The sequence below is a fragment of the Octopus bimaculoides genome, chromosome 23, assembly GCF_046866305.1.
Source record: "Octopus bimaculoides isolate indiv1 chromosome 23, ASM4686630v1, whole genome shotgun sequence".
Taxonomy (NCBI): Eukaryota; Metazoa; Mollusca; class Cephalopoda; order Octopoda; family Octopodidae; genus Octopus; species Octopus bimaculoides.
The window spans coordinates 23,829,996-23,857,495 of NC_142950.1; the positions used below are offsets into that span (position 1 = coordinate 23,829,996).

At 36.7% G+C, this 27,500-nt stretch overlaps 1 protein-coding gene across 1 annotated transcript in view; it reads left to right on the top strand.

The window, feature by feature from the left end:
* Positions 1-27,500, top strand: part of LOC128250610 (uncharacterized) — a 559,608-nt gene that overhangs the window by 182,613 nt on the left and 349,495 nt on the right. The window contains exon 6 of the mRNA XM_089340726.1: positions 18,507-18,704. Within this exon, the coding sequence (XP_089196852.1) occupies positions 18,507-18,704 (198 nt within the window). The remainder of the gene's footprint in view (positions 1-18,506; positions 18,705-27,500) is intronic.

A 27,500-nucleotide genomic window follows, 5' to 3' on the forward strand; every position in this document is an offset into this window, starting at 1 on the left:
CTACTACACGAAGCATAAAGCATCAATCTTCAGCGATTGTACAGTAGAGGGGTCCCACTGATAATTCTCCAATTGGGCCCCGCACTTCCTAGTGCCGGCCCTGATGCGAAGTACACCATTGTTGAAAAATAAACAAGAAACAATATAGTAATGGCCTCTTTCTCATAACATTTGAGTTAGGAAAGAGCTAGAATTAAACAACGAAAACATGAATAATAATATATTTATTTGCAAACAACTTGCAGATACAAGTGTTACCAACTGAAAGCACCAAAAACTGGTCACTAGCAAGATTATAGGGTCAATAGGAGAGAATTGCGTGCCGTTTCGGGGCTTTCCTCTCGCCGGCATTATTGGCACCATCCCCTTCCTTACTGAGCACTGAGATGAAGCCCCGCTTGCTAGATCAACCGGTTACTAGACTTCACTCAATATTCTCCTAGCAATTGGTCATTGTTTCTTTTTAATCAGTTCCAGTGGCTTCGACACTGTAGTTTGGATATCAATAATGATGGTGCTTGCTTCACGTTGAGTTTTAAGTCTAGTGGATACAACCATCGCCTCATACTATTTACAACGAATCCTCTGCATCCGTTAAATTGGGTAATGTTTTGATTTCCAGCATGCATCTCCGAATTTTCATGATGTTCATAACGGTCGATCTTTCGAGTTCGAGCGGCGTCCATATTATCTTAATGAGGAACCGTTAACTCGACCAGATTTACTTCTTTCTTTTCCTCATACTATGTGATAATATCTGGTTTCTTCGCAATTGGAGTAGAGCAGAATCCTTGGCACTCTGGTAAATCTGCTGCCGCCTCCCAATAACCGTTCCACTTTCATCATTCACAGAAGTTATTCCTTCAAACGGATCTGCTGTTCTGGACGCACTAAGGCAATGAAATCTCGGTCTGGTTTCTTCTGTGATTTCTTGCCACTGTTGCTTAAAACAGTTCGGTTCTTTGAGCATTGAAGAATATCTTAAGGACCAGATTGCGTCGCCAGGTATATCAGTTGGAAGGTATATCAGGTGAACAGCTGGAAGGAATACGTTTCAGCGTTACTACTTTCCCTGCATCTACATTTGTCACTTTTTGATATGTTCCAGATCGCCAGGTTTGTAGGGGACGGCAGGGCATCGTAAGATAAAGGAATAAAAACACTCAGTCGTGATGTTCTCCACTCACACATTCCATTCCAACTTATCTTTATCTTAGATACGCGCCCCTCCCCTCTTGTCATCAGTCCTTAGTGAGAACCTTGAATCAAATGAAGCCCTCTTCTCTCTGCTTCCTTTGCATCAATACTATTACTAACAACAAATCTGTATTTGCTGTGAAACATACTTGAAAACAGTCAGAACCGATCTGAGACCAAACCCGAATCCTTTCCGTGTCTTAGTGTTTAAGTGAAGACAAGTTGTCATCAGTTTCTGCTTCTGCTTTCCACTTCCTGTCTGTTTTTACATCTGGTAGTTAACCCCTTATTTCTGTATCCTTCAACTCTCTTAGCATCATCACTGTTCGTACGTACCTCACTTTATAAGTTTCGACTACTGACGTCAGAGCTAATTGCAATGAGCCCTTTTTACGATAAATAGCTTAGCTGTTCATCATACAAGATAAACTTAGCCATTTCCTAATGAACACATTGCACTTTTGCTCAATGATTTCAACCCGTTACAATATCTTCTCGTATATTAATAGTGGCCACGAAAGGCGTGAATATAAACCAAACTAGAGACATTATATTTTATACTTGCCTGGTAGCTTTGAACCATCAATTGCTTTTAGTCCATCCTCAGTGTGCTTCATAATCTGCCTCTCGCGACTCCTATCTGACAACGTTCCAGCCTATGCACGCCCCGGGCTCTTATCGGGTTCTACCTCCACTGTTTGTGTGCTTAGCGGTATTTCGTCCGACTTAACATTTTGAGTTCAAACTCCGTCCGAGTAGACTTTGCCTTTCATCTTTTCCGGGTTGACAAAATAAGTACCAGTTGAACACCGGAGTCGATTTGATCGACTTACTCCGCCTTGCGAAATGGCTGGCCTTGTGCCAAAATTCGAAACCAATAAAGTTTGGTGTAGTGGAATGTACTTTGTTATGGTGTAGAGAGTATGGTTTGGTTCAATGAAATATATTGCGTGAACAAAGTGGTATAGCGTTTCTTAGTGAGGTGTTGTGTGGTCTTGCTCGGGTGGAGTGGTATTGTGTAACGTGGTGCTATGTAATATAATGTTTTAGTAACTATTTTGTGGTGTTGTATTGCCTAGTATTGTATGGTATGGTCTAGTGTAATGTCATATAGTCTTATATGTTGTGGTACTGTGTAATTTATAGTGGTGGAGTGTTGATACTGTTGAGAAGACTGAAGTTAAGTAACAAAGGCATTGTAGCCGTGACCATCCCGTTTTTTCTTAAATGCAGGCAATTCAAGATTACATTATACACCGTGTCCATTTTAACATAGACTGTTATTTGAGGGAGATTTGGCTGATATATCTAACATGTCGAGTGCAACGGAGAGTATCCCTCGTTAGATACGTACCGTGATTTTTGCTTTTCTTGTTTAGCTCCAGGTTAGATGCGATATCTATAATCAAAAGCATTCAAACCGTGACAGTACTCTTTTTTTACAAACAGAGTATTTAGCACAGTGAAGACGAGTGTATGGTACACGTGATGGACTTTGAAACAAATTTCCCTGCTATAACACGTTATATGGAAAGCTCATCAGATTTGACAAAAAATTTCGCAAATTTAATATGTTAGTCTGAAAATTTTATATTTTTCAGTGATATCCAATACAGCACATCGTATCACAACACATTCATTAAAAGTCGCTTACAAATTAACGGATTATTAACTCATCATTGATCACTCGTGCAGGCGAACACGATATGACAGGTGCAGGATTTTAGTTCCCTTTTTTTTTTTCAGTTCTTTTCTGAATCCAATCAAAATGGCATTAACTAACTGCTTATAAAAAAAATATATTTTATCACAAAAAGGAAGTGGGCGAAATTTTCAAAGTTTACTCCAGTGAACCATATGGAGTTGTTGGATAAAATTTTATAAATTTTTAAAGAGCTATTTGCGAATATAACTTGAAATATAAAAAGACACTTTAACACGAAGCATCATTGGCGCTTAGAAAAAAGAAGATAGTGTTAAAGATAGCAAAATATTCGAAAAGTTAGAGCAGAAACAGTCCCGGTCAGAGAGTATATTTAAATTCTCGATTAGAGCTTCCTAATTAGTGTCTACAAGTTTTAGTATTTAATACACTGTTATTGATCACTGATCATGTTAGTTCTCTGCAATGTTTAAGAACACCTGAAATTGTCTGAACTAGGCATTTCAGCTCCATTGCATCCAAATAGTTATCTTTATGTTAAGCATCGACAAAGCAATGTCAGACTTCCACAGTACATTCGTTTGCTTGATGTGTTCAGAGTGAACACTATTCTTTGTTTATCATTTAAGCTATTTCATAATAATAAGTAGATTCAGTTAAATACACATCATCCTGACTAGTGTCTCATCCAGTTGTTTATTTATCTCTCATCCACTTATCCTTCTGTTTCTTAACACTGTACTTATGAGTCTTTTTCGATTTCTGAAATTCTTTTTATCTTAATTTTTTTTTAATACTTAATTGTTCACTTTCAATATATATTTCTCAATTTTATAAGTATATCTTCAACATTGGAGCAAATACCGTAAAATGTAACTTAAACTGTTGGTATTCTAAAGTTGAGGCCAGAGTTCGATTGCTCGTCATCGATATTTTCTCTCGTCATCGATACTTTGTCTGCAGAATAAAAATGAATATTGCGACAGCTCCAATTTTTACTTTTGATTTTAACAGAAGTAATCTTCTCAGGGACAAACATTTAAAATCTTTAATTAAAAGTCGAAATATTCATTCAGCACTACTCCACATTGTTATCAATTCATTCAACACTACTCTACATTGTTATCAATTGTTTTCTTATAAAAAGTCAATAATTCTCGAAAAACTACAATATTTCCGTTGAATCGAGGTTGTCCTACGGTTTCAGTACCCGATTAAATATAATTTGCTTCACTTACACAACTATAAGGAAGTTAATATGCCTCAGTCCAAGTGTTCTTCACCAAGATCCTTGTCCATGTTATATAGGATAAGCAGTTAGAGTCATTGCACTGGCCATTCACGCAACTGCCAGCCAAACTGTTTATTTCTCAAATTCATTTTGAGTTAGTTGCTGCAGGTTGGTATATTCCAATGATGTTAGTTGTGTCGCTTGTTGTAAATGGATGAGAATTTGTCGGCAAATGCAGGGTAAAATTTGCTTCCTGGGTTGGTAAATTATGCAAGTGAACTCGTACATATTGTAAAGAAAAGGTAGAAATAGTGTTGCATCATGGAATTCAGTTATCATCAGCATTATCATCATCTGTTAGTCAATCTTTCAATGGGGCCATCTTCTTTTCCATTACGACCATTCTTTTAATGCTTTTACTTAACTACATTAGTGCTCCGTAATGAATATAATCTTTACTTGACAATAAGACTGGTCACAAGGGTTATATTAGTGAAACCGCGTACCTTTACAATTATAAATAGCAACTAAAAAGATAATAAGACGATCTCACCAAGGAAATCATCTTGATTGTTCTGTGTATGAAGATTAGAAATGAAATTCGGGTAAATCGTTAATATTTATTAATTTATATTATTTTCTTCATTAACTATTCTAAGGCATATGTGGAGATAGTAACGGACTAAGCTAGATGTTTTGTAAAATATGGTTTGGTACCAACCCGTTTGGAGTTCGAACACAAAAGATATCTACTTCCCTTTTTATTTCTTCGTAGTTGATAAAACAAATACCAGTGACCTACTGCGGCTGTTTGGATATATGATACACTTTTTCAACAAATTTTTTATGCCTTGTTCAGAAAACAGAGATCTTTTTGGGAAATAAACAGTTAGCTGTTCAGCTTCGTCATTGCAGCAGAGGCTAAGCTGAGTCTTGTTATTATCTCCCTTTGAGATCTGCCGTCCTTGACAATACAATGAAGAGACAACGATTCTTACACTCAGTTTGAAGAGTTGTGACGTGTAGTCGCCCTGACCCACCAAATAGTTTGTCTGACAAAATCAAAACAAAGCTTTTTGGAGAGCGGAAACAGAGTCACTTATCTGAGTTGATATCTTTCTGAACATTACTTCATTGCCATGGAAAGCAACGGTTTGAGTTATTTCTTTAGATGACAATTCCATGAACTTATAAAGACATCAACGTTTTATAAGTTCAAGGACTTGTCATATGATAACTTGCAATACCGGAAATATCAAATACAAGATAAAATGATAAAATAATATTTCTTCATTCATATATAATATGTAATATAAATTATACTATATGTAATATATAATATAAATTTACTTTGTTGGAAATGTCTAGAAGAAAATTAATTTTTATTATTTCAAAACATACAGAAAAATTTACATTTCATCATTGTATGTATGCATGCGTGCATGTATGTTTTTATGTATGTATGTATGTATATATATATATATATATATATATATATATATATATATATATATATATATATATGTCTGTCTCTCTGTTTATCTGTCTGTTTGTCTGTCTATCTATTATATTTTCAATACAAACTGTTCTATTTGTAAACTGTTCACACACACAACACACATTCAACACACACACATCTGTACTGTACATAAATATGTAAGCATACATACAATCAACAGAAGAGAAATAAGAGATACCGAGAGATGTTGGGAGGGTGGGGATAAATATTTCCTCACGTCTATGAAACACATCGGGACAGTGAGATTATTTGAAGATTGATTCCTCCAAATGAAGCGGAAAAACATTTATATATGAAATACCTTGCAGAGAAATTCAAATGGCTTTTGTTCACTAAGAATAAAACACTGTTTGATCTGTACAGCACGTAATTTTAGCAAGACGGACACACAGAAATAAATACAGGAGACTCAGATTAACAAAAACAATATTGTGCGGCACTGAATTATTGTTTTACCATTCTCTGGAAAACAAAAAGTATATGATATGTGAAAAGAAAATATCCAACGCCGTATAAATATCATTATCAAAGTAGAATTGAACCAACACACACCGTTGTACACAGTGTTGTACACAGTGCTCATATACGCACGCGCACGTCAGCGTACACACAGAGGCACAGACACACACATACACGCATGTACATAGACATATATCTACATACGTACATACATACATACACACACACACACACACACACACATATATATACAGAGAGGGAGATAGACAGACAGATAGATAGATAGATAGATAGGTGTGTGTGTGTGTGTGTATATATATATATATATATATATATATATATATATATATTATTCTTTTACGCGTTTCAGTCATTTGACTGCGGCCATGCTGGAGCACTGCTCTAAAGGGTTTTAGTCGACGATTTCGACCCCGGGACTTATTGTCAGTAAGCCTAGTACTTATTCTATCGGTCAGTTTTGTCGAACCGTTAAGTTACGGGGACATAAACATGCCAACATCGGTTGTCAAGCGATAGTGGGAGGGCATCCACAAACACAAAGTCACGCACACATAAATATACACACATATACATATATACGACGATCTTCTTTCAGTTTCCGTCTACCAAATTATTAAATTTATTTCAAGATTTCTTGCCAATAGAGAAAGAATAGGTTTCTAACCTAGATTCAAGGCTCCTTCATTGGAATTTCAACATCAACAATTGTATGTATGTATATATGTATGTATGTATGTATGTATGATAAAACAAGCGAATGAATTTTCGGGAGTTGCTACAATTGTTTCTTTAGAAGCTTTTATTATGATGTAAGCATAATACAATTATTCAGGTTATGCAATACACTAATCAACTTCCAAGCTCGCCAGGCAACGTCTCAAAACGGAGTGACGTAACGACTTGTTGAGTGATTCATTTATTGTGTGGTCGGGAATTGATGGATCACTCAACAAATCATTACTTCATCGATACTTTCTGCTCTGATAGCGGATTACTTCACTTTTGTCTGCCTCTGCAGGATTCTCACTAGCTAATCAGGAGCGTGCTTCACGTTGAGATGCCTAGATTCTTTACAGATCTTTGTAACTAAGATATATATGTGTGAGTGTGTGTATGTGTGAGTGTGTGTGTATATAGATAGATAAACAGATAGATATACATACACACATACACATATATATGCAGTTAGATATAGATAGATAGGTGTGGAGTTTAATTATATGATCTCCATTATATAACTGGTAATCATTCTTTGTTTATGAAACGCGTATTAGATGATGTAATTAAATATTGTATAAATAAACCGTCCTGTATTGTTTACACCAATACACACGGACTCATTCAAACTCTCACTCAGTTACGTACGTATGAATATTTACATACATATGCAGTTATAAATAAATAGACTCATGATATTAACATATTGATATTTATATAGATACAGGGTGGGTGAAAAGTAAGCAGGCATTAAAAATTTGTCATAAAATCCATTTTCTTTTTACAAATTTATTGAAACAAATGAGACATGTTCTTTATTACACGGGGAAATGAAAGTAAATCTTCATATTTCAACGTAAGCACCGGTGGTGTCAACCAGTTTCCTCAAACTGCCAGGGATGGAATGAACAACCCTCTGAAAGACGTCATCTGGGATATCAATGAGAACCCTCTGAATCTGTGTCTCCAGGCCCTCCTTTGTGTGAGATTTTGTCTTGTACACCACCTCTTTTGTGTAACCCCACAGGTAAAAGTCACATCGAGTGATATCTGGACTTCTTGTAGTTCTGGACTTCTGGACTTCTGCGGTTACAGTCTTCAAATTTTAGCTCCTGCACGTAATGGGGTTTCCACGGACGAAAATTCAATTCTTTATGTAACACTGTACGTATTGTGAGTCTTGTTAGTCCACTTTCACGAGTTGCTTGACGTGTTGATTTTTGTGGGCTGCGATTAAACATTTCCTGCTCTATTGCCACGTTCTCCGCCGATCGGGATGTGGTTGGACGGCCACTTCTTTTTGCATCGTTCATAGAGCCCAGTGTCCTCAGCTTTGCATGACAACCTTTTATTGTCTCCGGATGTAGTGTTGCATGCTTACCTTTCCATGCACGCCACCATCTCTGAACCAAAACAATGGAATTCCATGCTTCATAGCGTGCTGTTATCTTAGCTCACTCCTGAACAGTCAAGCGACCAGTCATCTGGAAAATAAGAAATTAGAAAATAAAAAATCCCCGTTAGTGTTGTCTGTTTAAAAGCATTTGCTACTACACACACACATACATACATATATATATACATAGGCTTTGGTCGGCCCGAGGCTATAGTAGAAGACACTTGCCCAAGGTGCCACACAGTAGGACTGAACCCAGAACCATGTGATTAGTAAGCAAGCTACTTACCACACAGCCACTCCTGTATATATATTTTATTCTATCAGTCATTATTTGTCTATCATAAATCACTGTTTACAAGTAGTCCCTATGTTAAACCAGATATGAAGATAGACATGGACCATGCCTTATACACACATACAGGCATGCATGTGTGTGTGCGTGCGTGTCTGAGTGTCAGTGTCTGTGCGTAAAAATTGCTTTAACGAAACTCATATTTTGGTTGAAATACGTGAATGGAGAACGTGTGGACCAGAGAAAAGAGACGTCGTCAGTTGAATATGACAATCACCAGATTTCCTAGCTATTTCTGTTCCTCGTTCGATACGAATTAATTGACAATTAATATACTGGTACTACTTCACGACGTTTTATATGATACATGACCAAATATATTTGTCATAAGAAAAATGGTTTTTGCTGTTGAAATTAATTTTACTGATAAGTCAGAATGGGGAAAACGTCAGTTTTTTTAACTTTTCATGTTATTATGGCTGTCCCCAACTGAAACTCGTTGTTATGGTTCAAGCTAGAATAGCAAATCGTCTTGAAATTTGACAGAACTGAGAATTTGTCCATAAGGACAGTGCCCAAGGTAACAAATAGAGAAATTCGCGTTCCATTTGGAATATGGTTCCGTGTCGAATTGGAACCGTCGATTGGAACACTTTTCGTGCGTTTTTCAGTATCCTCAACGTCTATAAAGCTGAAATTGTACATTTTCGAGTAAACTGAATATAACCTGTAGATATCTTTCGCTACCTGTTTGACAATAAATGCATAATAGTTATTGTATTCCTGTACACACACACACACACACACACACACACACACACACACACACACACACACACACACTAGCAATGCGTCCCGGCGTTGTCCGGGTGTTATGACCTACAACCACATTGTATTATTTGTCCGTTGTTATAAGCAGAATCAGCACAGCTGATGGTGTAATGGAAGTTATTATTTGCTTAAAAGTGAAGGATGGGTGGGAGTACAATTTGCATGGGTTTGCATGAAAGTGCTTTCTCTTCTTAAAAAGGATCACAAATTAGGTATTGCTTCATCGTATAAAAGGGGGTAAATACGATTTTGTCCGGAAATCACATTTTCAAAATTTTAGTCTCACCCCATCCCCATCGCAATTTCTTAATTTGTAGCATTTTTTCTCTGTAAATTACCATGAAAAATTTCGGAAAAACTAAAAAAAAAAATGGAGAAATTAGGATAGAGAGGGAGAAAATTAAAATACTGAGAACGTGTTTTTTGGGCAAAATCTTAATCTCCTGTATTGAAAACATAGGAGTTAGCCCATAATCGACTTTTATTGAAATTAGCTTATAATTAAACTGAATCTTAGCTCAACATGTATACAAAGTTTGGCGAAGATTGGTTCGCTGGTTTGGGCAGCAAGATGGTAACAGGCAGATGGAGAGACAGACAAACGTACAGACAGAAATTGCCATCCGTATATAAAGACACACACACACACACACACACACACACACACACACACACACATACACACAGACACACACACACACACACACATCATACGTCCTAATTGATTGCATAATACTATACTTTATTAATTTATTAATAAAATTTGATGTATAACAGGGGGACTAAGTCTATTGTACGAATTACAGACTCGTGTTAGAAACCATGAAAATATAATTATTAGAGAATATAGTCGAAAAAAATAGTCTTAAATCCAATAGAAAACCGTAGGATTTACCAACTAAAAGTAATAAATCATTTGTGTAAAGTATAGCAAATTGAAGTATATTAATTCACGTCTGTTTCTGTAGCGCTTAATGATCGAGAAATGAAGTTTTTCATATGTAAGACATGGTTATGCACCAAATAACCATATGAGAGTTTTCTCTCTTGATAAATATCACAGTATTTGTGTGTTCTAACGCAACATTCACTTTCAAGTGGCAAATATTTTACCCTTTGATATTTATACTGCCTTTGTTGCTCTATTTCTAGGTATGATTATAGAATTTTTTTAGCTGTGGTCCTTGTGCCTACTCCCTATAACAGGATCGTGTGTGGCACGTACAATAAAGTGTGTCGTCCAAAGATACAACAAAATGCTTTCGACGGATTTGGACGCGAATATTCTAATCCGATAGACTGAATTTGACAGCGATTTTTCGCCACCATCATACTGTACTTCAATGAATATTTTTGGATATATTAGTTGTCAGTCGGTTACACACAGCCGTTGAATATAAAAGAAGTACAGATGTTATTTACATAGGTTGTTAAGACATTTAATCAGATAGATCACGGAAGGCGATTATAAATGTTCGGAAAAAATGAATGAATTAGGGGAATGAAATGCTTTCTACCAAATTTCTACAGGGAGAACAGATTCAGTTTATCGAACAACTTTAATTACTTACTGGATTTCTGATTTACGCACAGTACTTCAGGATAACAGCTGGAAGAAAATGTGGTGATCATACAGAATATTACACCAGCTTTGAAGACATTTGACGTCAGAGGGAATACAACACAAGAGAAATAAAGACTTCAAAGAGAAATCTTTAAGCGATCAGAGGCAGGCATTCGTTTCGATATTTTCTCAACTTTACCTTCTAACCTTATTTGCGACTTTCTATTTTTATATATAATTTATACAGAGTATCTAATTTCTATGAGACACCCAATTTTCTCATGGGCATTAAAGATATCAATGACATACTATGGCCTCAAACAGAAATCGAGAATGTTGCAAAATCATTATACCTCGATGTCATCTCGCAACCATCACTGTTCACCAAACTCAAATTACCAGACAAAATCAAAATTTGTTTCTCAAAATCAATGATGTTACAAACTTGTTAACAGTATAGTTTTACATGTTAGGCAGCGGTGGTGATGGTGGTAGGGAGGTTTTACGTCTTCTAGACGACATGTGAACAAACTCATTATGTATTAGTTAGAGATGACCAGTTGATTTATATTCCAATATTGGTTCCCGATAATGAACCGCCAAATAGCAGAAGAGGACGAAGAAGAAGAAGAAGAAGTTAAAAATCTCCGGGGACATAAAGGTGTTGGTAACAATATAATGATGATGATGATGATGACGATGATGGTGTTGGACAATTGTTGCTGCTAACAATGTTGATGAGGATACGTAGGTGGCAGAGGAGATTGGTGAGGAAAGAACAACAAAAAAAAGTAAGGAATTAAGGAAAGATATTTGTGTTAATTCTTAAGTTCTAATTCTAGGAGAACTGAAAATTGGCCAAAGTTTTGAATTGCGACTTGACAAATATCAATAACGATTGTCAGCTAAATTGAATGACGTTGTGATTATTGTGCTATTTACATAAAAGTCTTGCATGTGAGAAAGTAAATCTCGTGTTATTTTATCAGTTAATCATACTGTTACATTGTCAGTCATCTCGTTGCTGTACAGGACACCTAGGACAGGAAATTAACTTACTAACATAATAAATCACCAAGAAATGTTTGAAACATCTTGTCAAAGTTATCTGTAAATAATATGTATATGGTACAGGCGGTTGTGGAATTAGGAAGTTTGTTTTGCAATTCTGTAATGCAGCTCTGGGTTCTATTCGAAGCCAGTTCGTGGCGCCTTCAGCAAATGTCTTCCACTGTAGTCAAACAAACCTATGTTAGTTAAATTTTGGAAATCAAAACCAGGTATATATATATATATATATATATATATATATTTACAGCCGGTTTGGTTACTTTTTATAGCCGCGTTTTGTTACCGTTTGTGTAACACTACTTTTATATGTTTCCTATTTGGAATTAGATAATAAATATATTTTACTTTTGAAGTAGGAATATATATTGATAAACCTGTCACTTATAACTTACTTATATATGTTATCATTATATGTAAATGCTCCAGCTACATAACTCCAGCTACATAAACGCCATAGCGAGAAATATATACTCTGAAATGCAAACGGACATTTTATGCGTGCATGTATGTTGAAGATAAACAAATTCGTGTTCTTTTAACCGCTATAAAAAATAAACAGTTTCATAATTGCAGAAATTAATTTCATTAACAAGTTGAAGAACGTGAAGAAAGAGAAAATTACTACATTATTTTATTTATGCACATTTAGCATTTATGGTACAATTGGAAAGTAAAATCATTTTGTTGTAGAGAATTTCGACTTAAAATTCACACTAGCTAATCTTTCATACTAACTACTAGAGTTCACAACAATTCAAATAAGTTTTATTGGATTTGTATCATAGACATGGCATCCTTTATTTGACCCATTAATTGATAGCAATGGTCGTTGATCTGTTTGTAACAGAAAGCTTCTACCAAGTAGAAACCTGTGAATTTTTTTTTTACAGTAAAGATAAAGCTTCTTTTTCTATCTGACTGTATTTTTTTCTCTGCCGCTGTCAGCGAACGCGAAACATGAATCACTGGTTTCATACTTCCATCTTTATACTTGTGTAGCAAAACTACTCCTATTCCGCATTCCGAAGCACCAGACGCTACAACAATGATTCAAGAGACAAATCTGCGATTAGAATTCTTTTTATTTCTTCAAACACGTTTTGGCATTTAACCGACCAATTCCACTTTACTTCCCTTTAATAAGTCATTCAATGGAACTCTTAATTTGTGTATGGTAGGAATGTAGTTTTGGTAGTAGTTTGCCAGCCCACGAATCGATTATAATGTTGGTATATTTGTCGGAGCAGGAATATTATTTATTGCGTCTGCCCTCAACGAGTCAAGCCGTCTACCATTTTTATCAACTATTTGCCCTAAGTACTTAATTTGAGGCAAAAAGAATTCTCATTTTTCTTCACTCAAAGTGAACCTGTACTCTTTAATTTTCTTGAACACAACTTTTATATGCTCCACATGCTGCTCATGCGAATTACTCTTAATCAATATATCGTTCAAATAAGGGAGTGCAAATTCACAATCAGATAACATAGCGTCCATGATTTGCTGAAATATTGCTAGTGCAACCTTTAATCCAAAAGGTAACCGGGTATATCTTTACAGTCCTCTATATGTATTTATTGTCAGATCCTTTGAGCATTTGTTATTTACTTCAATTTGTAAATAAGTGTCAGATAGATCCAATTTCGAGAAAAGTTTTCCACCATTTAATTTTGCAAAAATGTCCTCAGGGTCCGGGAGTGGATGGTGGCAGGTCTTTAAGCAGGCGTTCAATCCTGTAGAGAAATTGGCACACAGCCTAATCTTACTATTTTTCTTTTTAATGCACACCGCAGGCACCGCCCACTTAGAATAATCCACCTTTTTGATGATTCCACTCTTTTCCAGTCTGTACAACTCTTCATTTACGATTTCAATTGCCATGATCGGTACTTTTCTGTTAGATTTAAATATAGCCACAGTGTTTTCACTTACTTGAAAGTAAGGCTTCAGTCTTTTTACATAGACCTAACTCCTCCAATAGTACTCGAGGAAACAACCCTTTCAATTTTCTTTTCAATTGCTCAGACGATTTATTTTTAACGGGACAACAATTTATGTTTCTGCAGTAGAGACTTATGGGGAGGTACCGTAAGTCAAATAACTCCAACCAATCTGTACCAAACAGATTGATTGTATTCTCCTCAATGAATATTTTTGGTTCGCGTGTTGCTCCTCGAAATGTGACGTCTGTACACATTTCACCCATAAAATGTAATTTATCGCCCGTTACGCCAGGCGCAATTTTCGCTGTTTTACGTAAGTAACCTCGGTTTTCCAATTTTTCTCCATGTATCCTCATTTATGATTGAAATATCACTACCCGTACCCAACTGTAGTTTAATATTTGCACCATTTATTTTTACGTCTACGAATTTTTCTTGTTTTTGTGTCGCATTCACTTCCTGCTGAAAACACCTCAGTACGTTTTGCGTTCGACCCTCGTAATTTTGTCCTGCTCTTGTGAGCAAGTTTCTGACAAATACAGCATTTTCTGTTTTTAAACGGACACTCTTTTCTGAAGTGTAGGCCTCCACATCTGCAACATGGATTGGTGGCTGGCACTCTTTTTTTCGTTCACTTTCCGGGTCGACACATCTGAATTTTTGCGGAATCTTTCTCTTGAATTTTTTCACGTCGTCATTCAACTTTACCATTGACATTCTTCTGCAATGGTCTGTAGGATTAAGTCTTGGTTCGCTTGCTCCATTCTTGAGAGTTTTTGCCCGAATTTCTCTATCTTCGGTTGCTGTAAGGCCTTGTACGAAGATAAGGGATTTAAACATATCCGGAGTGAGTTCCTGAAGTTTAAATTTTTTACACATACGGTTGACTACTCCAGCGTATGTAATAAAGTTATCATCGTCATTTTTTGTTAAGTTCCAACACTCCATTCAAGTGTTAAATAATGAACTTTTGTCACAAAAGATCTTTGATAGTAATTCAATAGTTTCTTGGAAACAAATCTCACTCGACTTTTTGGGCAATATAAAGTTACAGCAGCGTTCATGCTCGGCCGGAGCTACCTTGCGCAGCAATAGCCTCACCTTCTCCTCATCCGACCATGACTTACAAACTTTATTAAAAATTTCCTCGTACCTTCTATAGTACGTAGGAAGTGTAATACCCTCCTCCGGATTATAAGTGAATTCAGAAATCGAGTTCGTCACGCCGTCTGGCGTAATCGAACTTACCGAATTTTCTGACTTCCTTGACTGTAACTCAATTAACAGTTGTTGTTGTTGTTGTTGTAGTAATATTTGCTTCTGCAACTCCTGTAAATGTTCCTGTTGCTTCTCTTGAAGCTGTATTACTGTGGCTAATAGGTTCTCCATAATTTAACCAATTTGTATGACGCATAAATTGTCAAATAACTTAGGTTAGCTTCGAAAAATCCTTATCGCTAGATGTTATATCCTTACGTCTCCAATATCGTAATACGGTTGATATTGTCGGCGATAGATAAAGAATATACTGTAACAGTGTTATAACAATACAAAATAGAATCAGCGGCAGTAACAAATACGTAACGAACCAACAATCAATATTTCCTGGACTTCGAAAACCAAATTATGAATTGCCGACTACGTCAACCCGCTACTGTTCATGTGTAGTTACCACGTCTGTTCTCGTCAGAAGGTGTCGTACTCTCGCCACAACAACGTGATAAAAACCTGCACATACCACGTGTATTAATGGTAAAAAAAACTATCAGTAGTAGCGCTTATCTTAATACAATAAATGATATATATATATATATACACATACACATACATTGTGATGCGTGTATGTATGTATATATAAGTAGTAGTTCATGAACTATAGAGGACTTCTAAGTAAAAAAGTAAACACAGCAGTTCATGAATTAAATTCGAAAGTTTATCTCTTTAGATTGAAGTAGCGGTACAGGACTTTTTTCAGAGACAATATTTATGAAAGAACAGTTTTATATTTGGATATTTATAAGAGGTCCTTTTGAATGTCACAGTTTAAAGCAGATCATTTCGTCGTCTTTGTGTAAAATCTTTTCAGGAAGCTAGCTGATGTGTTCAGTTAATCATGCGTTTCGTGTGGCACCAGCTGAATGAACGTTTCTTTCGTGGTTAAGTTTTTCTTGTTGCAACGGGCGAAGAAGAATGTGTAACAATAGAAGCAAAATGATGTGGGTTTAAAGTAATAAAGCTTCAAAATGGCTGGTAAACTATAAAATGCAGTGATTTGTAAACTGTAATAGCTGCTAAAGCTGAAAATAGAGTTGTGAGCGTAAAGTGTGAATTCATTCATGTTTTCAGTGTTCATGAAACTTATTGAAGTTGGTTAAACCCATGCAAGGAAAACGAAATAAGTGTTACTAGCTGCCTATTTGTAGGATGCTGATCTGCATAGCTGTTCTATGTAGCCGTTGCTAATGAGAAATCTGAGAGCAAACGACTTCCCATTATTTTGACTTTCATAGAAGAATATTCAATCAAGAACGCAGATGGCTCGAATCAGCGCAGAACTTCATCAAGTAGTTAGAGCATTTGACTAAATATCATGCAGTATTTTTCAAGCTTTCGTGTTCAAAGTTCCAATCTTGTTCAGTCCCCGAAGTCGCTATAATAAGGTTCCAGTCATCTAAATAGACTTCACATATTAAATTAAATGAACTAGTGGTGTTGTAACAACATCAGTAAAGCTAAAAGAAAAAAAAAAATGAAACTCAAGTCTGGCCCAAACTTGCCCAAGTTTTTAAATCCGCTGGCAAAATGGATGACTTAACTATTATTAGCTCAGTTCTCTCTCATTCAACTCAGGCTTTTCTAAACACTTCTCTCTGATTAAGCTCAGACTTTTCTGAAAAGACCAGTCGAGTGTCATCGGTCTACTGATTTAGAATGAAATGCTGTTACATCCTCCTCCATGATTTCAAACTCATTTACTCCATACAAAGGAAATGAAATCGGCGATTTACTGCATTAACTTGTGCTTATTTTTAAAAATGATAAAACATATCCATAAAATGCCTAACTTTATGTTTTATAAATTTAGATTTTATAAGTTAGGTTTTATGAAGTTAGGTTTTATACGTTCGCAGAAATACAAACAACAAAGGTTATGAAATTACTGAATATGCACTTGGCGTGGATTCTAAATGTTTTAAATGTTTTTAAATGCTCCTAATATTGTGGTTCGTGTGCTTATCTGAAGAAAACGATTTTTATGATATGATGTAACCATTAATCAATTCAAAAAATTTGTTGGAAACAGTTGTAAGGACACCTTTCCATCGTTTATTATTTATTTACATATGATTCACCTCCCTCGGAACTTGCTCCTCGCGAGTTCCGAAATATGGAATGGACTATATATTTAATACAATGTGCATATTTCTGCATTAGTCCAAGGACTAACAATATACTCAGTAGGGTTCAATTAATTGTATACATAACCTGAATATCTTTCTGCCAACATTTGTATTCGTCTATAGTTGCGGTGTATGCATTTTGATGTTGACCCGACCCGGTACCTTACCATCTAAGTGCCTTATTAACCCGAATCCTAATATATTGTGTGTGTATGTGTATATTATTATTATTATTATTGAGTGAGAGAGCAGTGCATGCCATCAAAATGACACTGGGGGTAAAATATACGAAACCCAATATACCCATCATGACTACCCGTTTGATAACGGTACACCAGATACATATGGTATCACAACCATATGTGCGCAACATGGTGATCTCATATCAAGATAAACAGCGAATGACCTCGCAGGTGGGGCCCAGTTAGAATTTTCTTCAGGTCGGGTAGCCCATCCTGCTCAAAAGGTCCCTGAATAAGGTTTGTTTAAGGATGTTTAGCAAAACACCCATGTTTCCAAAGGTGAATTATTCAAATCCCAAAGAATTCCTCTCAACACATGACTATGATGCTCCCCCACTACTTCTGCTCATGATCAGAGATGCACATATCGTCAGCCACTAAGGGACATGCTCAACTGGTTAAGGTCAAACAACTGACAAGCAAATCTGTGGTATTGAGCAGAATATTTGCTGCAGCCCATCTTTTTATACCAAGACAAAACAATGTACATGATAACACTTCCAATCAGTTAAGATCAGAAGCCATGAGAGCCACTGCCTGGAACTGCATCCGGGCACGTGTATTATCATTATTATTATTATTATTATTATTATTATGTACATATACTAACGTATATAATTTGTGTATTTTCCGGTGGCTGCAATGGCGTAGCGGAGATATAAACTCTCATGTCACCGGTGTTAAAACCTTAGTCATGGACGGATGAGACAACTCACTCTCAAATCCCATTTCGGAGTGAAGGACATCAATGCTTCGCCTTTTGTAGCTTGTCAGCATCACGCACCCTAATAGGATGAGTGCGACTTACCTAGCCAGCCCACGACTTTCATGGTCATGTAGCCAGCAGAAAATACAAAAAACACATACATTAGTGTATGTATTTAATAATATTTATTACGCTAGAACTACTTTTACTTCATATGAATATACATATATATTTCTCCATATTTTTTCAGGAAAAATGATGAAGTTGTTGCTGAACTTTATTCTTTCGAGGATTTTCCAACTCCAATGAATATGTTTTCTCGAGGCGTTCAGAACAACCAAAAGAGTATTCAGGCCAAAGATGCGCTCATCCAAGAATTTTGTGTTGAACTTATCAACATGTCTCTTCACCCAAGTGAATACAATATCAAGGTCTCTCGGCAATCAAAGTAAGTCACATCTATTCTATCTTGTACAACAGTCTTGAAATTTGGCCTCTCAGAACCGAACAATATCTCTAGAAAATATATGATAAAAATAGCCGATAGATATTCGAAAATCAAAATTAAATCAAAGTTGAGGTATATATATATATATATATATATATATATATATATATATATATATATACTCTTCTATTATTTTACTTGTCTCAGTCATTTGACTGCGGCCATGCTGGAGCACCGCCTTTAGTCGAGCAAATCGACCCCAGGACTAATTCTTTGGAAGCCTAGTATTTATTCTATCAGTCTCTTTTACCGAATCGCTAAGTTACGGAGACGTAAGCACACCAGTATCGGTTATCAAGCGATGTTGGGGGGTGAGACAAACACAGACACACACACATATACACACACACACATATATATATATATATATATATATATATATATATATATATACATATATACGACCGGCTTCTTTCAGTTTCCGCCTACCAAATCCACTCGCAAGGCTTTGGTCGGCCCGAGGCTATAGTTGAAGACACTTGCCCAAGGTGCCACGCAGTGGGAATGAACCCGGAACCATGTGGTTGGTAAGCAAGCTACTTACCACACAGCCACTCCTACGCCTAAGCGCAGGCGTAGCTGTGTGATAATAAGTTTCTTTCCCAACTATATGGTTCTGGGTTCAATCCCGCTGCATGGCACCTTGGGTAACCCGTTTGAGTGGATTTGGTAGACGGGAAGTGAAAGCGGCCCATCATATATATACAAATGTGTATGAGTGTGTGTGTGTCTTTGTGTCTGTGTTAGTCCCCACCAATGCATGACAACCGTTGTTGGTTTGTTCACGTCTCTGTAGTATCGGTTCGGCAGTAAAGAAACCGATGCAATAAGCGCCAGGCTTTAAAAAAATAAGCCCTGGGGTCAATTCATTCGACTAAATGTTCTTCAAGGCGGCGCTCCAGCGTGGCCGCAGTCTAATTGACTGAAACAAATAATAGATAAAAGATTTGTATATATACGTATCTATATTATAATGGAGAAAGCTTCTTATTAATTAGGTATGTAACAATTACTAAAAGTACTAAAAGAAAGCAATTATTAAAGAGTTGACCGTCTGGAAATATTTTTATAAATTCATGTTCTAACAAATTTCCTATAATTTCGATTTGTGTAAGTTCTTGAATGTTTTTAATTCCAATTTCTCGCAAATTTAAATATTCATTGCATTCACTGCGTCCAATTCACAAATTTAAATATTCATTGCATTCACCGCGGTGTATTCCATTCTCATTTTGCAAAGTCTCTCACTTTTTCTTTTAAGTCTTTATTCACTATTTGGAAAACCGACAGTTTATTCTATTAATGTATACATAATATATTATTTATTATTCTATTAATGTATACGTAATTTATTATATACTATTCTATTTATTGAATGAAATTTTTTTAAATACCCGTATAATTTTTGAACGCGAGATATCTGTGAGAAGAGCTTAGAAAGTTGGATAATTACTTTAAGAAAACGAGGAGAAAAAAAAAGTTACCGTCAAGTACTTGAAACTTGCACCTTATTCAAAGGTTCCAAACACTGTACCGCTAAGCCAATATATATATATATATATATGCAAACAAGTAGAACGAGCAACTTCATTAGTGACACACTTGCGCACACACATTGATACACATACACACAAATGAAAAGCAATGAATGTGTGTGTGTGTGTGTGTGTGTGTGTGTGTGTGTGTGTGTGTGTGTGTGTGTGTGTGTGTTTACTGTTCACTGACAAAACTTCGTGCTGCATTACTTTTGTAAAGTTTTGTCAGTGAACAGGTTGCGGTTTGAAATCGAAGAAAATATTTTGACACAAATGAAATTTTGATGTTGAAGTGAAACTGGTACTACTTAAATACAGGTGTTACGTACAAAACATTTTAAATTTACGCTGTGTGGACGTGTAATGACACCCTAACCCTAACTAACCCTAAAACTAGCCCTGACCTTAAATCTAAAAACTAACCCTAAAACTAGCCCTCCCCTTCATATCGTTACGCAGATGCATCGGGACCTCTGTATTTAAGTAGAGCCGTGAAACTAATGATTTCTGCGTGTTCTTGAATGGCTTACAAACATCTACGCTGCAATTGTTTTTGTTTCAGCACACGATCTCAGATCAAGTCACTTGCTATGCAAGTACATCTCCGTAATCTTTTAAAAATCACTGTGGATAAATACCAGCAATGACCTTCTCAGGTTCTCAAATATTTTAATTTCTAAACAGAAACAATCGGGGGCAGGGTGTGGAGTTGCAAAAAATTCCTGTTTTCTCAAATATTCTTTTTTATAGCATATAAATGCATTTATGGGGGGAAATATTGAAAAACATCAATACATGCGAGAGTAATAAAAAAACGAGGAGGGTTGTCTTTGAATATGCTAGAAACAACAGCCAAATCGCCCTTAAATCACTCTTCCCTCTGAAAATATTAACAATTAAATTTTTTTTTACCGAAAATGTTCTTCCCATGGTTTTGAAGTGCAAAAAAAAAAAAATTGGCCAAAATAGGTCCGGAGTGAGATGATGAGGGAGGGGGTGTAAAAAAGAGTTTACAAAACTGTTTTCATACAAAGATGCCCCCACCACCCCATCATTTAGAAAACTGTGGTTTAGAAGAATGAGAGAAATCTCTGGAAAAATTTCCCCCACAAATTTCTTTATAATCGTAATCTATGCCGTTTGAAAGGGATTTGTATAAATTTTCATTAAAAGATACTCATCTTCCTGAAGGTTATGAGGGAAAAAAGTCAGATCGTGTGAATTTTCCGAAACTCCTCTCTCCACCCCTCGGAAAAATTCTTTCTCATAAATCCCTATATACTCTAAAGCCACAACATCTACGCGGTATTTGTAGAAAATTTTGTTTAAAAATATCCATTTTTCTGGATGTCATGAGGCAACAAAATCGGGGGCGTATACACCTTTTATTTATACGATTTTTTCATTTCATGTTTATTTCATTCATTGTTTGCAATGTACTCTCTCTCTCTCTCTCTCTCTCTCTCTCTCTCTCTCTATCTCTCTCTCTTTCCCTCTCTCTCTTTCCCTCTCTCTCTCTCTTTCTCTCTCTCTCTCTCTCTCTCTCTCTCTCTCTCTCTCTCTCTCTTCCTCTGTCTTACATACACACTGCAAAGCTTACAGAAGGGCTGCTAAATTGAAATCTCTATGTTGCTTTGAGGGGAAGGTAAAACTGGACAGACTGCTTCTCTCTCTATTGTTGGACTACTATGATGTTTGTTTAAAAAGGAGAGATTATGACTGTGATAAAATAATGAAAGCAATACTTACTAAGCAAGTGAGCAGTGAGCACTATTATACAAAGAAATAATTAGACGTAAAATATAAAAATTATTAGAATGGGGAATCAAATGTGAAAATATTAACAAGGGGCTAGCAGAAAACTTCCCGGAGGGTGGTCTTTCTGCTAGTCTAATATGTGATTCAAGTGATCACTACGTATTGTTTCATGATCCTAAGTCATACGTGCGTAATTCAATCTTCAGGTGCATAAACCACTCACAGCAGCCTTGAGTGGAGCGTAAGAAGTAAAACATCTGCTCTGTAACAAGTAAAATTTCAGACTTCGGTGCTAACTCATGTTGTTATGTGAAGTATTCGGCTTCCATTGAAATGTTGGTGCTAAAATTATTGAATACATACATACACGAATATGCGTGCTTGTGTTTGTGCGCCCTCATACAAACATACACTCGAATATCTATTAAATAAAGAATGGATTAAAATTTTAAATAATTTATATAGATATACTGCAGACCAAAAATTAGAATTGGTGTGTGTGTGTGTGTGTGTGTCTGTGTCTCTCTATCTATAAAAGCGGCGTGGTGTTAGAATCGTTAGCGCACCGGACAATAATTTTAGCAGCATTTCATCTGTCTCTACATTCCGAGTTCAAATGCCACCGAAGTCGACTTTGCCTTTAATCCTTTCGGGGTCGATAAAATAAGTACAAATTGAGTACTTGGATTGATGAAATCGCCTAGCCTCCTCCTCCATAATTTCAGGTCTTGTACCTATAATATAAAGGATGTATGTATATATCGCCTCGCCCCTTAGCCTATAGGCTTTGCCTGAGTAGGAGTTGCTCGAACTCATTTAGCCTTCGGCTACGGAAAGTTTTCATCTGCGGTCTCTTGTCAACCATAGCTACTTGAGCTGGTTTTAGCTGCCATGCCTTTCTTCGTGGCGGCTTTCTTCAGTCGTTTGTATTCGTTTGTATACCAGTCAGACGGCACTGGCATCGGCCCCTCTCGAATGGTGTTTTTTCCTGCAACGGCTACGATTTCACTCGTAGACTATAGCCTACACCACCAGATATTTAAAGCATCTCAGCAGTGATTCCTGATGGACCGGGGGATTTCTCTGTCTTCATACCGTTAATTGCTTTATCTACCAAGGCACTGTCAATTCAGATAGCTAATCCCTCTGTTGGGTCGATGTTTGGCAAACTCTCTTTCTCCCATTCATTCTCTTAATTCAGTAACCTTTCATAGTGGCGTCACCAAGTCTCTCTCTTTGCAGCATCATTAAATGCAAGTGAGCCATCATCCATGCGGACACATTTCTCTCCTATGACATCACAATTTTCTCTCACACACTGCCTTGTAATTCGAAACACTTCAAGTCTCTGGTCCTCACGACACAGAACATTGGTAAATTTCTTCTTATCTGCTTCCCTTCTGGCTAAGTAAACATGTCTCCTCGCTTCCCTTCTAGCTATCTGATACGGTTCCTTGCTACTACTACTACACTTCTAGTCCTTCCATGCCTGTTTCTTTTCCCTACTGGCCCTGTAAACTACATTGTTCCACCACCATGTCATCTTAGTACGAGAGGGGACTTTGCACCAGCTACAGATCTGGTTAGTAGTTTTCAATAGGTTGTCCCGTAGGAACCTCCAGTCGTTCTCCATATTATGTGATGTTACATCCTCTTCTTTTTTGTCAAAAACTTCAAGTAATATGTCTCTAAATCTTTGTCCATTCAGAAGATCTTTAAGCTTTCGGACCCTTCTTTTCCACACTGGTCGTCTTTTGGGCAGCCATTTAGTCCTAAGGATTTCGTAATGAGATAAAAAAACCAAGGGTGTGTATAATATATTATACACAGCCTTGGTTTTTTTTTTTATTTCATTACGAAATCCTTATATTCACACGCTAATATATGACCTACGTTGGACCCCTTCTTCACATAATCACCGAACCTGGAGCTTAACTATGGTCTATCCACAGCACTTACTCAGCATTACCTGAAACCTCTGGGTCTAATTGACACAACTTTCGCTCATAACCTATATATATATATATATATATATATATATATATATATATATATATATATATATATATATTCACATAATACATACATACATACATACATACATACATACATAACCGTTTCAAAGCGCTTGACAACAGTCTGCCAAGACATCCCTTCTTCTAATTTGTTGTCTTCTTTATTCGATTCTTTTGAGTAATTATCTTGTCTTAGGTAGAAATATTGTGCTTTGAATGAACGTCTCTGTATTTCTAGTATCGTCTCCAGTGTGTATCCAATCTTCTACACAAACAGCATTAAGCTTGTACAGTGAATTCGTTTCTAGAGATAATTTGATAGGTTTCATCAGTTCTCGTACATCAGACACCTTCGTTTTTTTTAGTAGATTTAGAATCCTTCTAAACCTTTGCCTTGATCACACTCTAAATCTGCAAACATTACGTGCAAGTTTAACTTTCGTCAAGCTCTTAAAATATTTCAAGTTTGACAGCGTTGTACAAGTGTAAATGATAGCATTGTTGATTATAACACTGCATTGGAAATTTATATGGTTGACATTGTTGCTCAGTATTTTCCTCATCAATCCAATTTTATGACAACATTTAAAGTTTCGAGTTGGCTCGTTGACCTATGAATGTAACGTTTGTTGGCAAGAAGCTTGCCTACATATTCTTGCAACCCGACACTAGGTTTATTGATGTGGGTGGGCCTACAGCTGTTGAGAAGAACCGTTTGCCTCTTACCTATTGTTTCACTCATTAGACTTCGACCATGCTGCGGCAACGCCTCGAAGAACTTTAGCCGAACTAATCGACTCTAGTAGTATTCTATTTTGGTACTAATTCCATCGGCTTTTTTTGCCGAACTGTTAAGTTACTGAGACGTAAACACCAGCACTAGTTGTCAACATACACGCACACACACACAGTCACACGCACGCACACACAGTCACACGCACACACAGTCACACGCACGCACACAGTCACACGCACACACAGTCACACGCACGCACACACACACACACACACACACACACACATGAGAGCGGTTTCTTTCAGTTTCTGTCTAACAAAATCCACTCACAAGTCTTTGGTCGGCACGCGGCTATACTAGAAGATAATCATCCAAAGTGCCACGCAATGAGACTGAACCCGGAACTATATGGTTGGGAAGCAAACTTCTTAGCACACAACCATGCCTAGCTGACACTTTGTATTTATGTTTCCCACAATTTCCTTAACTTCCGGGGAATTGATGGAATAAAATCATAAGTGAACCATCGCGAAATATCATATGCATTTGTCTATCCAAGTTCTCATTTCGGTTTTATAGGTGGTAAGAAAGTAAATAATGCCGTTAAAGAAATTTGCAAATGACCAAAAGCTTAATTTTATGCTGAACTGAAACACTAACACACGTAAATCTGGTTAATCTTACCTTACTAAGCTTATTTCGTTCCTGGTTTCCATTCAAAGTTTTGTGAGCAAATAGTTTCAATGAATCACTGTTTTACAATTTATATAAATTTGGTCTGCTGCTAGATCATAGTAAATGATCATATATCTTTTTAATGTTGCACTGTGTATGAGTCAGCTAGCTATCTAATAATTTCTTTTAATATCGTGACGAATCTTGAAGCTCTTTAGCATTACATAATCAAATACGTACTCTGATTCAATGTTCATTTGCTCCTTAAAAGACGTTGTTTTAGCAATAAGCATCGACACAAAACGGCTATACTTCCTGACAGTTTTAATACAAATCATTTGTACAATACTTTCTCGGTGTTTTCCAATGAAATCTTTGTCTTAGAAATTATCTTTTAAGGTTTGGGTAAAGCTGTAAATACAGTAATTTTATTATTCACCTTTTCCTAAATTGTATGCTTTCAGATATTGTATGATTCCGTGGGAAGATTATTGCTTTAGTCTTTAAAAGTGGTTAGGGCAGCGGACTCGCGGTCATAGGATCATGGTTTCGATTCCCAGACCAGGCGTTGTGAGTGTTTATTGAGCGAAAACACCTAAAGCTCCACGAGGCTCCGGCAGGGGATGGTGGTGAACCCTACTGTACTCTTTCACCACAACTTTCTCTCACTCTTACTTCTTGTTTCTGCTGTGCCTGTAATTCAAAGGGTCAGCCTTGTCACACTGTGTCACGCTGAATATTCCCGAGAACTACGTTAAGGGTACACATGTGTGTGGAGTGCTCAGCCACTTGCACGTTAATTTCACGAGCAGGCTGTTCCGTTGATCGGGTCAACTGGAACCCTCGACGTCGCAAGCGACGGGGTGCCAGCAACAACAACAACAACAACAACAACAACCTATTTTATCCCTCAAATTGTCTTTCTCTTCATGCAAAGAACTTCATCTATTTCAGGAGTATAAGGTTTGTAAATATATATGCTATATATGCTAAATTTCCCGTTGCTCCAGTCCCCTCAGCTGGTAGAAATGAATAATCCTGCGATGGACCGGCGCCCCGTTCATGAAGGAATACATACGCCAGGGAAACTGGTCAAACCGGCCCTATGCTCCTTACGGAGTTAAGTGGACTAACCAATACATGTTAAATGGGAAAAGTAGACAAAAAATACGGTTGTTCCGTAAAGCTTGTGTGAGATGGGTGCCTGGAGAGCTTACCGAGGCGCATAAGTGTAATCATCTGTCAACGCTTATTTAACCGCTACAACGACGAAGCTCACTTTGAGCCAGAATCCAAAAGGTAGAGCATGGTGTGGAAACACTCGGAATCGCCAGCGAAAACGAAATTCAAGACTAAACCTTCAGCAGATAAAAGTGGTGCTAACTGTATTGGGGGACGTAAAGGGGATTGTACGGGAATATTACTACGAAAGAGGGTCTACAGTCACCAGTGTAGGCTACAGAGAAATCTGGCCAACAAACAGAAACCGGCAATTTTTGCATCAAACACCGCAGCCCGTTGTCAAAGCAAGTGTTACTCTTGCATGACAATACAAATCCACATATGGCCGCCCACACCATTGAAGCCATTGAAAAATTGGATTTCAAGTTGCTGGAACATGCGGCATTCAGTCCAGATCTCATTCCTTTCGGTCAACCACCTCTTTGGACCGTCCCAACATCCTTTACTAGGTCGTCGGTTAGGGTTAGGGTTAGGAGGGTCTTTTCTCTGTGTTTACTTGTCCTGTTTTCCATTTTTTTCTCGTTGTTTACATATTTCATGATATTTGCACCGTATGTGACGTCCTCTACCCATATATGCATATATATATATATATATATATATATATATATATATATATATATATATATATATACACACACACATATATTATATGTTATTTATTTATTATTTTAATTGAACGTGACGCATCCATTTTCAAGTAAGTTTATATATATATATATATATATATATATATATACACACATATATATATATACACACACATATATATATA